Source organism: Gymnoscopelus braueri, assembly GCF_963280865.1.
Source record: "Gymnoscopelus braueri genome assembly, chromosome: 22".
In the NCBI taxonomy this organism is placed as follows: domain Eukaryota; kingdom Metazoa; phylum Chordata; class Actinopteri; order Myctophiformes; family Myctophidae; genus Gymnoscopelus; species Gymnoscopelus braueri.
Window position 1 is genome coordinate 21,539,563 of NC_137624.1, and position 12,026 is coordinate 21,551,588.

The 12,026-nt window shown below is 41.7% G+C and overlaps 1 protein-coding gene across 6 annotated transcripts in view; it reads right to left on the minus strand.

Annotated features, from left to right (window-relative positions):
• The window catches only part of rai14 (retinoic acid induced 14), a 62,906-nt gene that overhangs the window by 23,755 nt on the left and 27,125 nt on the right, over positions 1-12,026 (minus strand). For all 6 annotated transcript variants that reach the window (XM_080418745.1, XM_080418749.1, XM_080418747.1 and 3 more), the window contains exons 3-7: positions 7,642-7,772; positions 4,797-4,885; positions 4,225-4,289; positions 3,218-3,275; positions 2,145-2,215 (exon numbers count right to left, since the gene is read on the minus strand). In XM_080418745.1, the coding sequence (XP_080274871.1) occupies positions 2,145-2,215; positions 3,218-3,275; positions 4,225-4,289; positions 4,797-4,885; positions 7,642-7,772 (414 nt within the window). The remainder of the gene's footprint in view (positions 1-2,144; positions 2,216-3,217; positions 3,276-4,224; positions 4,290-4,796; positions 4,886-7,641; positions 7,773-12,026) is intronic.

A 12,026-nucleotide genomic window follows, 5' to 3' on the forward strand; every position in this document is an offset into this window, starting at 1 on the left:
TGAAAGAGGTTAAAAAAAGTTATTTAAAAAGGCAATAGTCTGCTTGCCAGAGATCTACAGTGTTATGCCGGATTGAACATTGATGTGAGATGGGCAGGAAATTCGTAATACTAACTGTCAAGGTACAGAGTTTGATTGAAAGGTCCTCTTATATACCTCTTATCTTATATACAATTTATGGCTCAAATTTTTGCTGGATGCAACCTACCTTCAAGTGTTGGAAACATACAATATGTAAAACGAACAAAAAAATGGCTTAGCCTACATTGAGTCACATTTCATGAACATGTGTATACCAACATGGCCTGAAAACTATATTATACGTATGTAGTGGATACACAGCTGGATTCATTAGACAAGCCCAGTATGGCGGAGTGTTAAAGCTGATGTTGCGGGTGCCTAACTGGTAGCTTGTTACTAGTTTAGAGTGCCACAACAAACAACTCCTGCCAGGCATATACAAGCATCAAGCTGCAATAAATGTTCATTATAAGTAACATAACATCTTTAAATCTAGGCCAAGTGAACCATTGGCATAGAGTTTGTTTGTGTGTATGTGCGCATTCGCACAAACCAGCATCTCTCAATTGAGCCAGCTGTGCCATAATGTGATGAGCGAGGAAATAACGTGGCATATCTTTCTTTCTCTTTCAGTTTTTCTCTCTATGCCTCTCACTCTAACATAAACACACACACACACACACACACACACGCACACGCACCACTGGGTAGAGACCACAGGCATGGAACGTCAATCCAGTGGAGACCACATGTCTGTGGCTAGAAGAGCAGAGTTCCCACAGTACAGTGACCATCTACCACAAACACGCGCGCACACGCACACACACGCTATTAATCTTAATACAGGGACGGACAGGGGAAATGCCTGGGTTAGAGAAATGATTTCACGTTAAAGCTGCAATCCGTAAGATTGATGCCCTTGCCAGGATTCGAACCAAGGTCTCCCACACAAGAGACAACATTTCTACCACTGAGCTAAACTGGAATGCCCACTTGTGCGGGGGAGATATTGCTTTGCGCTCTAGGCAGTACCACTTGTCAACCACTAATATTCCTACCCGAGCACAGGGTCTACATTTCTCAATAGAAGAGTAGGGAGACCTCCTACAACCAATGCAGTTATATTGTATTAACATATTCTACCTACCACACAGATTGGTGCGGTTGCAGCTTTAAGTCTTGTAGTAACGTTAGTCTTGTAAGGCGTTTGGCCTTTCCCTCGGCTCTATTTATAAAATAGAAAATGTACCTACAGTAGCCTACACAACACTTGAACCCCAACATCCATATTCTGTGGGGAACATTATCCAAAAATAGCCGATCTACAAGCTCACAACACGGCTATTTTGGTATTTGGTGTAGACAGAAAAAAGCGGTCCAAGTTTACTTTCTATAGTGTCTAGAGAGTTTAAGTGCGGGAGAGCAGATTCACTGAGTGAGACATTACGGATCAGTTTGGTGTGATGACGACGGGCAAAGAGTCCTCTCCATCAATATACAACACTAACATTGAATCTTAGAAAAACAAATCTGAACGTGCAAATGATTTTGCCTGACCTCAATCCCCCTAAACAAAGCCCCTGCCCGGGGGATTCCAGTGGGCACACCAGAATATGTGCCGTAGGAATCAAGCCCACAGGGTTGTGTTAACCACTTGCAACCTCGAAAATAGAGAATATAGCAGATCTACAAGCTTGAGTTTGTAGATCGGCTATTTTTCCTAGACCAAGGACTATATAGGGCTATATAGGGCTGAAATGGTTAAAGGGATAGTTCACCCCCACAAAATCTTTTTTTTCTATCGATTAGTCACCCCATGGAGACTTGAATTCATGGATTATTATTCTTTTGTCGCATTCCCAAGACAATAATTTGATGACCAGTAGGCAGCGGTTCCGGTAGGAGACACAAAAGGAGACTCTTTGTGTCTCCTACTGGAACCGCTGCCGGTCATCAAATTATTGGCATAGGAATGCGACAAAAACAAAAAAATATCCATGAACTCAAGTCTCCATGGGGTGACTAATCGATAGAAAAAAAGTCATTTTGGGGGTGAACTATCCCTTTAAGGAGGATATTGTTGCTACTGAGACTAGCAAATAAGTGTACATGAAAGTACATACCGAGTCTCTCAGGTTGATGGGACTCTTGTGTTCACACAGCAGTTGGACGATATGGACGTTCCCACTGGCAGCTGAGGACAACATAAAAACAGCAGTTTTAACACAGCAATGTCAAAGCACACAAATGATCGAACAGCACAGGACAGCAAAGACAACAATAATAACAGTGGAACATACTGTACCAACATTACAGTGACGGCTGGAAAGAACACTTTTATTTAATGTTCAGGGATTTATTTAGTTTTTAGGTCTCTTGTTTCCTAAGGCATTCGTGTCCGTAAGCCTTAATTGGGCCTGGAACAAAATAAACATTACGTGACATTTTTTCTCCCCCAGCTCATCTACAGTAAGAGGGAAGGAATGTGATACAACCATTTGTTTTCTACCAAAAACCAATTCACATATATGTCTAAATGACCTATTGTTAAGTGTCTCAGAGAGATCTGGGAGGCATTTCTAGCTACGTCAATGAAATTCCATAAAATTCCAAGTGAGGATTAAGGATGAAAATCCTATAAAGATTCCTTGCATTGTTTTAAAAGGTAATCGCCTGTGCAAATCCAGATGTCCTGACTCTCCAAACTATTGTTTTGTAAGCCTTTCCGAAACGGGAGATTTTCAGACATCGGAAGGAGTACCGGTATGTATGTATGGCCTTTAGGAACCAAATGGACTCCAACGGGTTTATAACATAACGTTTGTACCACTCTCAGAGGTACATTCACACTGAGGATTGTACAATGAACACAAAAAATAAACCAAATCAAGTGCCACACTTTAATGAATCCATTGAAATCGGGAAATGTGTCATTTTAGATTTGAACCACTTTAACCATATTTTATACTTTGGCTTTACATTTTTTAACTCAAATCTTTGCTTCTGGGGATCCCTGGAACAAAATATTTTGAGATAGGGGTCGGTGGCCAAATACATAAAATTGTGGGGGCCCTTGACATGAAAAGGTTTGAGCACCATTGATATAGCAACATACGTTTTTCAGAAAAATGTTTTAGGTTTTAGAAGACATTTTTGGAATCGGTCTCAGGTCGTAATGGGTTAATTAAACCCTTACCAGCATGGTGCAGAGCGGTCTTCCCTGAGCTGTCCAGAGCATCAACTGCACACTTACTCTGGAGGAAATAACAGATACAGGGCTCACATTAAAAACATATAAAACTGGTTGAATGTAATTTAGTCAAATTCATGCTCATAAGTGAAGGTTTGGTTTGCTGAGAGGGTGTGTGTGTGTGTGTGTGTGTGTGTGTGTGTGTGTGTGTGTGTGTGTGTGTGTGTGTGTGTGTGTGTGTGTGTGTGTGTGTGTGTGTGTGTGTGTGTGTGTGTGTGTGTGTGAGTGACTGTGTGTATACAAGTGTTGTTCAGCAGTGCGCAAGGTTCTGGGCTGTTGCTGACCGTCATGGGTCTGTTAGGTCTGCAGAGCACAGCAGGAAGTAGTGTGTGTGCCTGTGTATGTGTATGTGTACTGTATGTGTGTGTGTGTGTGTGTGTGTGTGTCAGCAGATGGAATAAATTAACCAGTGTAGATCGATCTCCAACATTTGGCTGAACAGGGAGGAAAATCAGACTCTTGTGTTCTAGAGAGGATGGGTTCTCAAACCTTTTAGCTCGAGAGAAAGTAGGTGCCTCCCCAGGACCCAAATGTACAAAAATATACATTATGAATGAACCACTTAAGGCCCATTTGAAAACACCTACGTCACACGACTCGCACCGCCGAAACGACCGATATGTCTGAGTCATAGTGTCGGGGGCTTTGTCAGAGTACACGTTGTACCCGTCTGTCTGTATCTCTTTTATGCCCATATATGGAGATCCCTGATGTCATTAGTATATGCCCATACCCTATATATTGGCATGCCTATATATGGACATATCGGTCGGATCAGCGGTTCTGGACAACCGCATATCCAAACAACTCGGCAGCGGGCAGCGGACTCCCTCAAGCCGTTGCCTATGCACAAGCTAAAGTTTGAAGTCGGTTGGTCCCATATATGCACATGACCAAGTACACCGAGCATCATTTATTTTGGAGACTCTTCTAAGCATCCTTCATTATGGTACCTGGATGAGCTTTTTGGCACACTCCTGCTGGTTGTTTTTGGCAGCCAGGTGTAAAGCACTGAAACCTAATGAAAAACCAAGACAAGTCAAGTATTAAATTACATTTAAAAACAACTCTGTTAAACCGAAGTACTACACAGACCAGGAAGTAGCTAAAATCACAAACACAGAACCATATGCGTATTAAACAAGACATACAACTCAAAAGGCAGAAATAAACAACCATCAATAAAAAGGATAAAAAGGATAAAAATCTGCCACATCAAGGACATTCAAACGCTATATACTGTAGTTAATACAATATTTATTTAAAGTTAAAAGTTGAGCTTATAGACACTGACTGACTGGCTGTGTTCTTATTTTATACACATTTTTATACAGGCCATGTGCCACTGTATCAAACACTTTCGTGACTAAAATAAAGTCTCAGAATTATGAAACCTTAATACATATGTAGATGTATCAGTCAACAATACACAGTGTGCTTGTACACAATATAAATAATTATAAATAATAATTAAAATAAAATAAAAATAGATAATGATAAGGCCAAGGAGGCAATATGAGTATACCTGTTCCATCTGTGACTGACAAGTCAGCACCATGGGCCAGGAGGACAGACAGACAGTCTGTCAGACCACGTGTGGCTGCAACATGAAGACTGCGCACACACACGCACACACACACACACACACACACAGCAAGAGGTGAATTACAATACACATTTCTGCAATACATACTGTACATGATCGTTCCAGTTTTGTGAATAAGAATAAGATTTAACCATTTAAATAGCCGATCTACAAGCTTACAACACCTTGCATCTGCTATTTTCTGAAAATGTGTTAAAATGTTCGCCTATAATGACGTGTGCGGTTCAGGTTCCTTAATGCAACCCCTTTGAGTTCACAAAATAGTACTGTATGCACAATTGCATTAATACGCGCACACACACATTATTTTATTTTCCCTCTCAGCCTACACACACACACACACACCCCCACACACACACACACACACACCCCCACACACACACACCCCCACACACACACACCCCACACACACACACACACACACACACACACACACACACACACACACACACACACACACACACACACACACACACACACACACACACACACACACACACACACACACACACACACACACACACACCTTTCGATCAGGTTTTATCACCATAGAGACACTGTAGACTCCTCCTTTGTGGGTCCTGAAAAGACTGGAATACAGAGGTTCCAAATAACTGTGTATAGTGTGTGTGTGTGTATGTGTGTGTGTGTGTGTGTGTGTGTGTGTGTGTGTGTGTGTGTGTGTGTGTGTGTGTGTGTCTCTGTGTGTGTGTGCGCACGTGCATGTGTGCGTGTTTGCGTGCGTGTGTCAGGGTGAATGCATGTGTCCCTCTATTTCTTCACGTGTGTGGCTGTGGAACAGTGAGCAGCCGTTGAACACATTCAGGTCAGTGGGTGTTGTGTTTCAGAGGAGAAAGAGGTCAAATATTAACACTGGGCCTCCGTGTTATCAACTCTCTCAAACAATGAGGCACAGAGCTTACCGTTTGTACACCACCAAATCCTCAGTGTTCATTTAAAGTCATACTGTCTCACTTTTTTAATTAAATGTTATTTTTAATATACCCTTTTAATTGCTTTTTAAGTGTCTTTAAGGGTTTGGTCACAATTATTACTTTTTTTTTTACCACTTCCAACCTAAAATTGGCGCTGTTGGGCAGAAACGGCTACTGAGGCAAACGCCTCCTTTCTGTGTCTTAAGTGTCTGGAGCTAATCTGGCAAACCGCTGTACCGATCGATCATCAGCACCAAACTTTTATAATAGAAGTCAATGAGGCTCTGATCGGGCTGAAACCCACATTTGGAGTTAACTGACGTCATGGATGACTTGACATCACAGACCAAACACATTAAGTCTGAGATTGACACTGGAGCCACGCGTTCCAATGTGGAACCCAAAATCCACATGATTCCATTTATTTATTTGTTTATTTTGAGCGGCGTGCCCTTAATTTGAAGCCATAATTCACCCTTTCTTTGTTTGTCCATGACTTAATCAATGTGCTGCATGTGTAGATAAGACCATGACTGTTATAATGTCAATAACAGGAGCATACAAGTGTTCAGATGAAAAACGCAAACTGCCTTCCACACTATAGTGAGGAAGTTCACATACAGTACATGTTTTTCCACAAGGTTAACATGGCATCCCCATTATGAGCATGTTGTTATACTGTAGGTAAAAAAAGTCTCAGAAATGGCCTATACACTGTGTACGCCGGTGTTGCGCAGCCGAAATAGCAGATTAACAAGCTGCTTGTATGCCATTTTCGTTCCATGTTGGAGTTAGGCTTAAGTGAATAATGGCACCTCTTTTCCTGACATCACTTAAAAGGTGATTCCAGTGTGAACAACTTGTGACATTTTGTCTGGATAATTTGAGTATCTTTATATGCATGGTTATTTGCGTGGTTATCTTTACTGCTCTAAAAAGAAAAAGTGGAGGAAAAAATGGACCAATGAAAACAAAAACTTTAAAAAAGCAACCATAAAAGCTAGGCTGTAGTCTGCTGCTGCGATGATCTCATGGTCTATAGAGGCCATTTCAGGACGGTACCACAGCGCACACACACACACACACACACACACACACACACACACACACACGCACGCACGCACGCACGCACGCACGCACACATACACACACACAGGCATATCTACACGCTGATAAGATTTGGACTGACTTAGCGTGAGAAGAATTTGGCTTCAGAGTTCAGACTAGTTGGCAAATGTCTATACTATATTCTGTTGCTGAAGTATCACAACCAAATCATTCATCCTCCAGTTAAGTCTCATTCTGAATAATCCCACACACAGTCTTCACTTGTGCTTCTATTGCCTATTATCTGTCAGGAAGTGCTGTACGTATTTGTATTGCTAGGTTGTGGATTGTGCTGTTTATATGTGCATTAATTGTAACCTGCCAAGGGACTGCAGATGGAAATGAGCTGAAGCTAAATCTGGTACAATTACATCAAATGGCAACATCTATGTTTGATGTTGTACATGGTCCCTTGCAAATAAAAAAAGAAATACAATTAAGCTCTAATCAAAACAATCCCAAAATAGCTGCTCTACAAGCTCACAACTATGAACTTAGTAGATCAGCTATTTTGTGACATTTCTGACAATTTTCACCCATAACTAATTACAGGCCTGAAATACAGAAGTTGTTAATAGGCACAATGTTTTTGTTCACAAGACCTTCAATAGGGGCGTTTTAGCAGTAAGCATGCATTACAAAAGTGAGACTTAACGATGACACAATGTCTACCAGAACCACGGCTCTTGTTCTGTTGTGATCACCTGGAGTAGGCTACTTACGCTGACTTGCCCTCACTGTCCAGCTTGACGGAGCTGGCACCCTTCTTGGCGAGCAGCGATGCCACCTTCTCCACCTCGCCATGCTCAACCGCGGCCAGCAGACGCTCGTCGTTCTTGTTCCACTCATGGGTCTGGGATGGGTGAGAGAGAAGAAGGGGACACAGGAAGAGGAGAGAAAGGAAGAAAGAATGGTGGGAGAAAGGAAGGAGAAATAAGAGGGGGAGAAAGGGGGACAGAAAGTGATGATGAGAATGACTTATGTACCAGTGATTCTCAAACTTTGAATTTCAAGGACCAATTTGAATTTTTTTCTCCTTTTCTTTTTTTTCTTAGGGATCTCAATCTACACTATAACATCCTCAGTGTTAATTTAACTCTGAGAGTGTTTTGTATACTTTTGTAGTTACAGACCTATGAGGATCCATGTGGTTCCTTACTTTAGCTGGTTCTCAGCGTGGGGGTTTGGGGACCCCCAGGGGTCCTTGAGGGAGTTCCAGGGGGTCCTTGAACCCCACATTCAGATCTACACATGGCATAGTGAAAAATGTGGCTCCTATTACAAAGAAAACATTCTACATCAACCCTCCACTCTAACTCATGATGATGAATATACATTCCTACAAATCAAATACTGTGTGCAGACATTCACTCACACATTAGACTAACCTCAGGCGAATGGCTGAGATGCTCTGAATGTTAGTAATGCTCCCAAAAAATAAGAACATGTTATTTTGGCTCTGTTGTAGCAGCTCATGCAAAAACACTTGTGCACTTACGTGCATGTGTGGCCACACGCACACGCACACAATCCCATACACAAATACACGATGTGCGCCCATGAGCGCACACACACAATCCCATACACAAATACACGATGTGCGCCCATGAGCACACACACACACACACACACACACACACCTCTGTTTGCTGTATTGGCACACAGATACATATCCACATGCAGACATTAGGCTATGCAGTAACAACAACAAACACATCTAAGCTTATAGAAGAATGCACTGGACAGACCTGTACACAAATAATTGCACACGTGTGAGAACCGTGCGCGCGTAGGTGTGTGTGTGAGTGCATGCACACACCCGAACAGAGCTAAGCTAACAGGGCCTAATTTATATTGCTGACAGCTTGCGCTGAGATAGAGTATTCAGCTATTGGAGTGTTTCAACCATGACCTCATAGAAAGGCAATCTAACAGTCTGAACGCACACTACACACTACAGACTACACTACACAGCAAGAAACTGTGCTCAACACAGCTCTTTACAACAAAAATAGCCTTTTCTACTAGCGAACAAAGCTCAACAAAGTCACTATTTTCAAAAATCTTTTGAATTTTTTTTTTGTCTCAAATTGTTTAACATTTTCACCTTGACATGCCCAAAATAGGGACGCCTGATTGAAATTTATTAAAAACAAAACGAAACACAAAATATCTAAGCAAAAGAGGATTTGTGGGCACACAACCTACAACAACAAACCACAAAGTGATCATAAATTAAACATAATGTTATTTTTAGGGAGTCAACAGTACATCCTCCCTCATTCTACTCTTGTACTTCTTCTATCACACAGTGTAGTGAGGACAAGAGGGAATGGCCTGTAGAAAGCTGATCAAACAGGAAGTATGTCAATAATATTACAATCCAACGCATCCATGACTTGGTACTACCAGCAAGAAACGGAGATGGAAAATGGCACATGATGACACACCTGGCTAGTGCTCAAAATCCTCCACTCCTTTAGTTGACAGCATGGTATCAGAACGATTGCGTTCCCTGGCAAGCACGTTAGTCAACTAAACCATCAGTGAAACCAGGGTTTTATTTCTTAAAAGAAACCGAGGGGGGTACATTTTCTTCATTTTTAAGCCCTTAAGCCCATCCGAGCTTGTACATCTGCTATTTGGGCTAAGATGTTTGTTTGTTTTGGTTTTTTTTACAAATTTTCCCAAAATAGGGACACCAGAGTTTATGTGGTTAACACACATTTTTAATTAAATTATTAAATGGTGATATTATTGAACATTACGAAATTCATGTATTTTATTGTATTCAGTCTGACCAGAAGCAGGGATCAAACCTATCCACACCGGCCATAAGAAATGAATGACTAGAGGGGAAACCCCCCCGGGGGTACAGTGACACCACCCTGTGCCATTAGTCTGGACTTATTAGGATGCAGTACAGTATTATATCTGACCTGCTAGCCTACTGACCTACACATGATGAGGAGAGCAAAGCCTCTCTCCACTCCACAAATAGCTATTTTGGCATACAGTACAGTATAAAGTGCTCAGCGCAGCAATATAAGCCAGCAAGCATAGCAATACATGATGGGTGTAAATAGCCTCGGTGGCATACACCCAAAGGCTGTTGCTGCGATACGTTTTGCACAGCTTGTGGAAAAAACGCCCGGCTATAAACATCCCCTCCATCACTGAGGTGAAAGGTCACAGGTCGACAGTGAAAGGACTGGATGACATCACAGTGATTCTGCAGTAGGGCTGGGCAATTGGCCGAAAATATATCCATATTTACAACCAATAACCAACTTAATGTTGCTCGTGTAGGATAATGGAGAATGGAAAGGGGGTTGTTTTATATACTGTATGTCTATATTTTTTTCTTATATATATCAATGAATCAACACGAAAAGAAATCCAATGGATTTTTTACAATAGACTAAATTGATCATACAAGGCAGAAAACTCCAGAAAGGTGTGAATACTGATTCTCAACCTCCTTGTACAGGTTCAATGCTAAAGCCAGAAACTAATATCAATTTCTCCTGCCTTTGTCCGCTGTCAAACCCAGGAGTTTCCACACTTTTCCATGCAAAGGACCGCCAAATAGTCATATTTATATACCGGTAGTCACAATTAGTGTAATATCACTTATATGCCGATAACCCATTTGGCTGACCAACTGAAACTATCAGTCATTTAGCTGAGGACCCACTGGAACCCCCCCCCCCCAGGACACCTCGTGGTTGAGAACCAGTGGTGGTGTAAGGGAAGATTCAGGCACCCTGAGAATATCACACCTCGGGTTTAGCAGGCCCTCAGTATTCCTACAGTATAACACCCCAGGATGCGGAACCTTGGGAAAACACCATTTGAAACCACAAACGTGTGCATAGCAAACATACAAACGTAGGTATGCAGGCAAACATGGCACGTCGTAAGCATGTATTTAAACTGCATTAGATACAGCAAAGCAACTGCAGGTGTTATGTACGTGCGTGCGTGCGTGAGTGCAAGCGTCCTTGGCGTGCGTGTACATATGTTGGGCCAGTGAAAGTGGAGCAGGGAGGTCAGACACGAGGCTGTTAGTGTCCATCATAATGATTGGTACTCCAACATGACACACTGGGAAGTAGCCGTGGCGATAGATAGATAGACAGATAGGAAAGACTTTCCAAGCAGATAAGATTACAGTGACTCATCATATCTAGCGCACTGGTTCTCAAACATTTTCACCCTGATTGCCTCAGTTCAACTAGCAGTATGGGAACCGCTTTGATTGATTTATTGAATACTTTATTAACAAAGAATGTTAACAGTACAGGTAGTACAGTCAACGGTTATGCTAAAAGGATAACACAAAATACTCAATTCATCAGTAATACATATAATACATACAATACAGACACAAATACAATACAAAACATATTGGAAGATTAAAACTATCTATGGCTACAACACAGTTGTGACACCGTCAGAAAATGTGGGCCATGTTCGTGCAGCTTGGCTGCCAGGTGTCAGATGTTTCACAAGTTAAATCACAGGGAATAAATCACTAGTGAAAATGGCATGTAGCTATTATCAGCTCCCTTTGGAGAATTGCCAACTCATGTTGTTCTCTTCTGTCAAGTCAAGACTGGGTCAAAATTTCCCGTCTTTCATTGTTTTTGTTTTTCTGGAAGTAGGATATTTCCCGGCACACGCTGGCAGACAGAGGACATAGTTTCATTGCACAATGTGACAGGTACACTCAATTCAGATTGCACTGTCTGAATGGGTGGATTATCATGATTTGACCCTTTTCACATCACAGTGTTAGGTTTGCTTTAGATATTAAAAATAGTTTTTGCGTCAGGGCTACGACTTCTTTGTTTTGCCTAAAAAAATCACATCACACAGTGTGACATGTCATGAACGGACAAAATCTTTCAGTGTATCCAAACACCTTTAGAGCAGTGGTTCTCAAAGTGCGGTCCTTTGAGGGGGTTCCAGGGGGTCCCCAGCAAAAGTAGTTAATGTAGCGTCACAATCATTTTAACCACTTTATCCGTTTATAAGTTGGCTATTAAAAAATAGCAGATCTACAAGTTCACAGCATTGAAAGTGTTTGAAAGATGTTGAATAA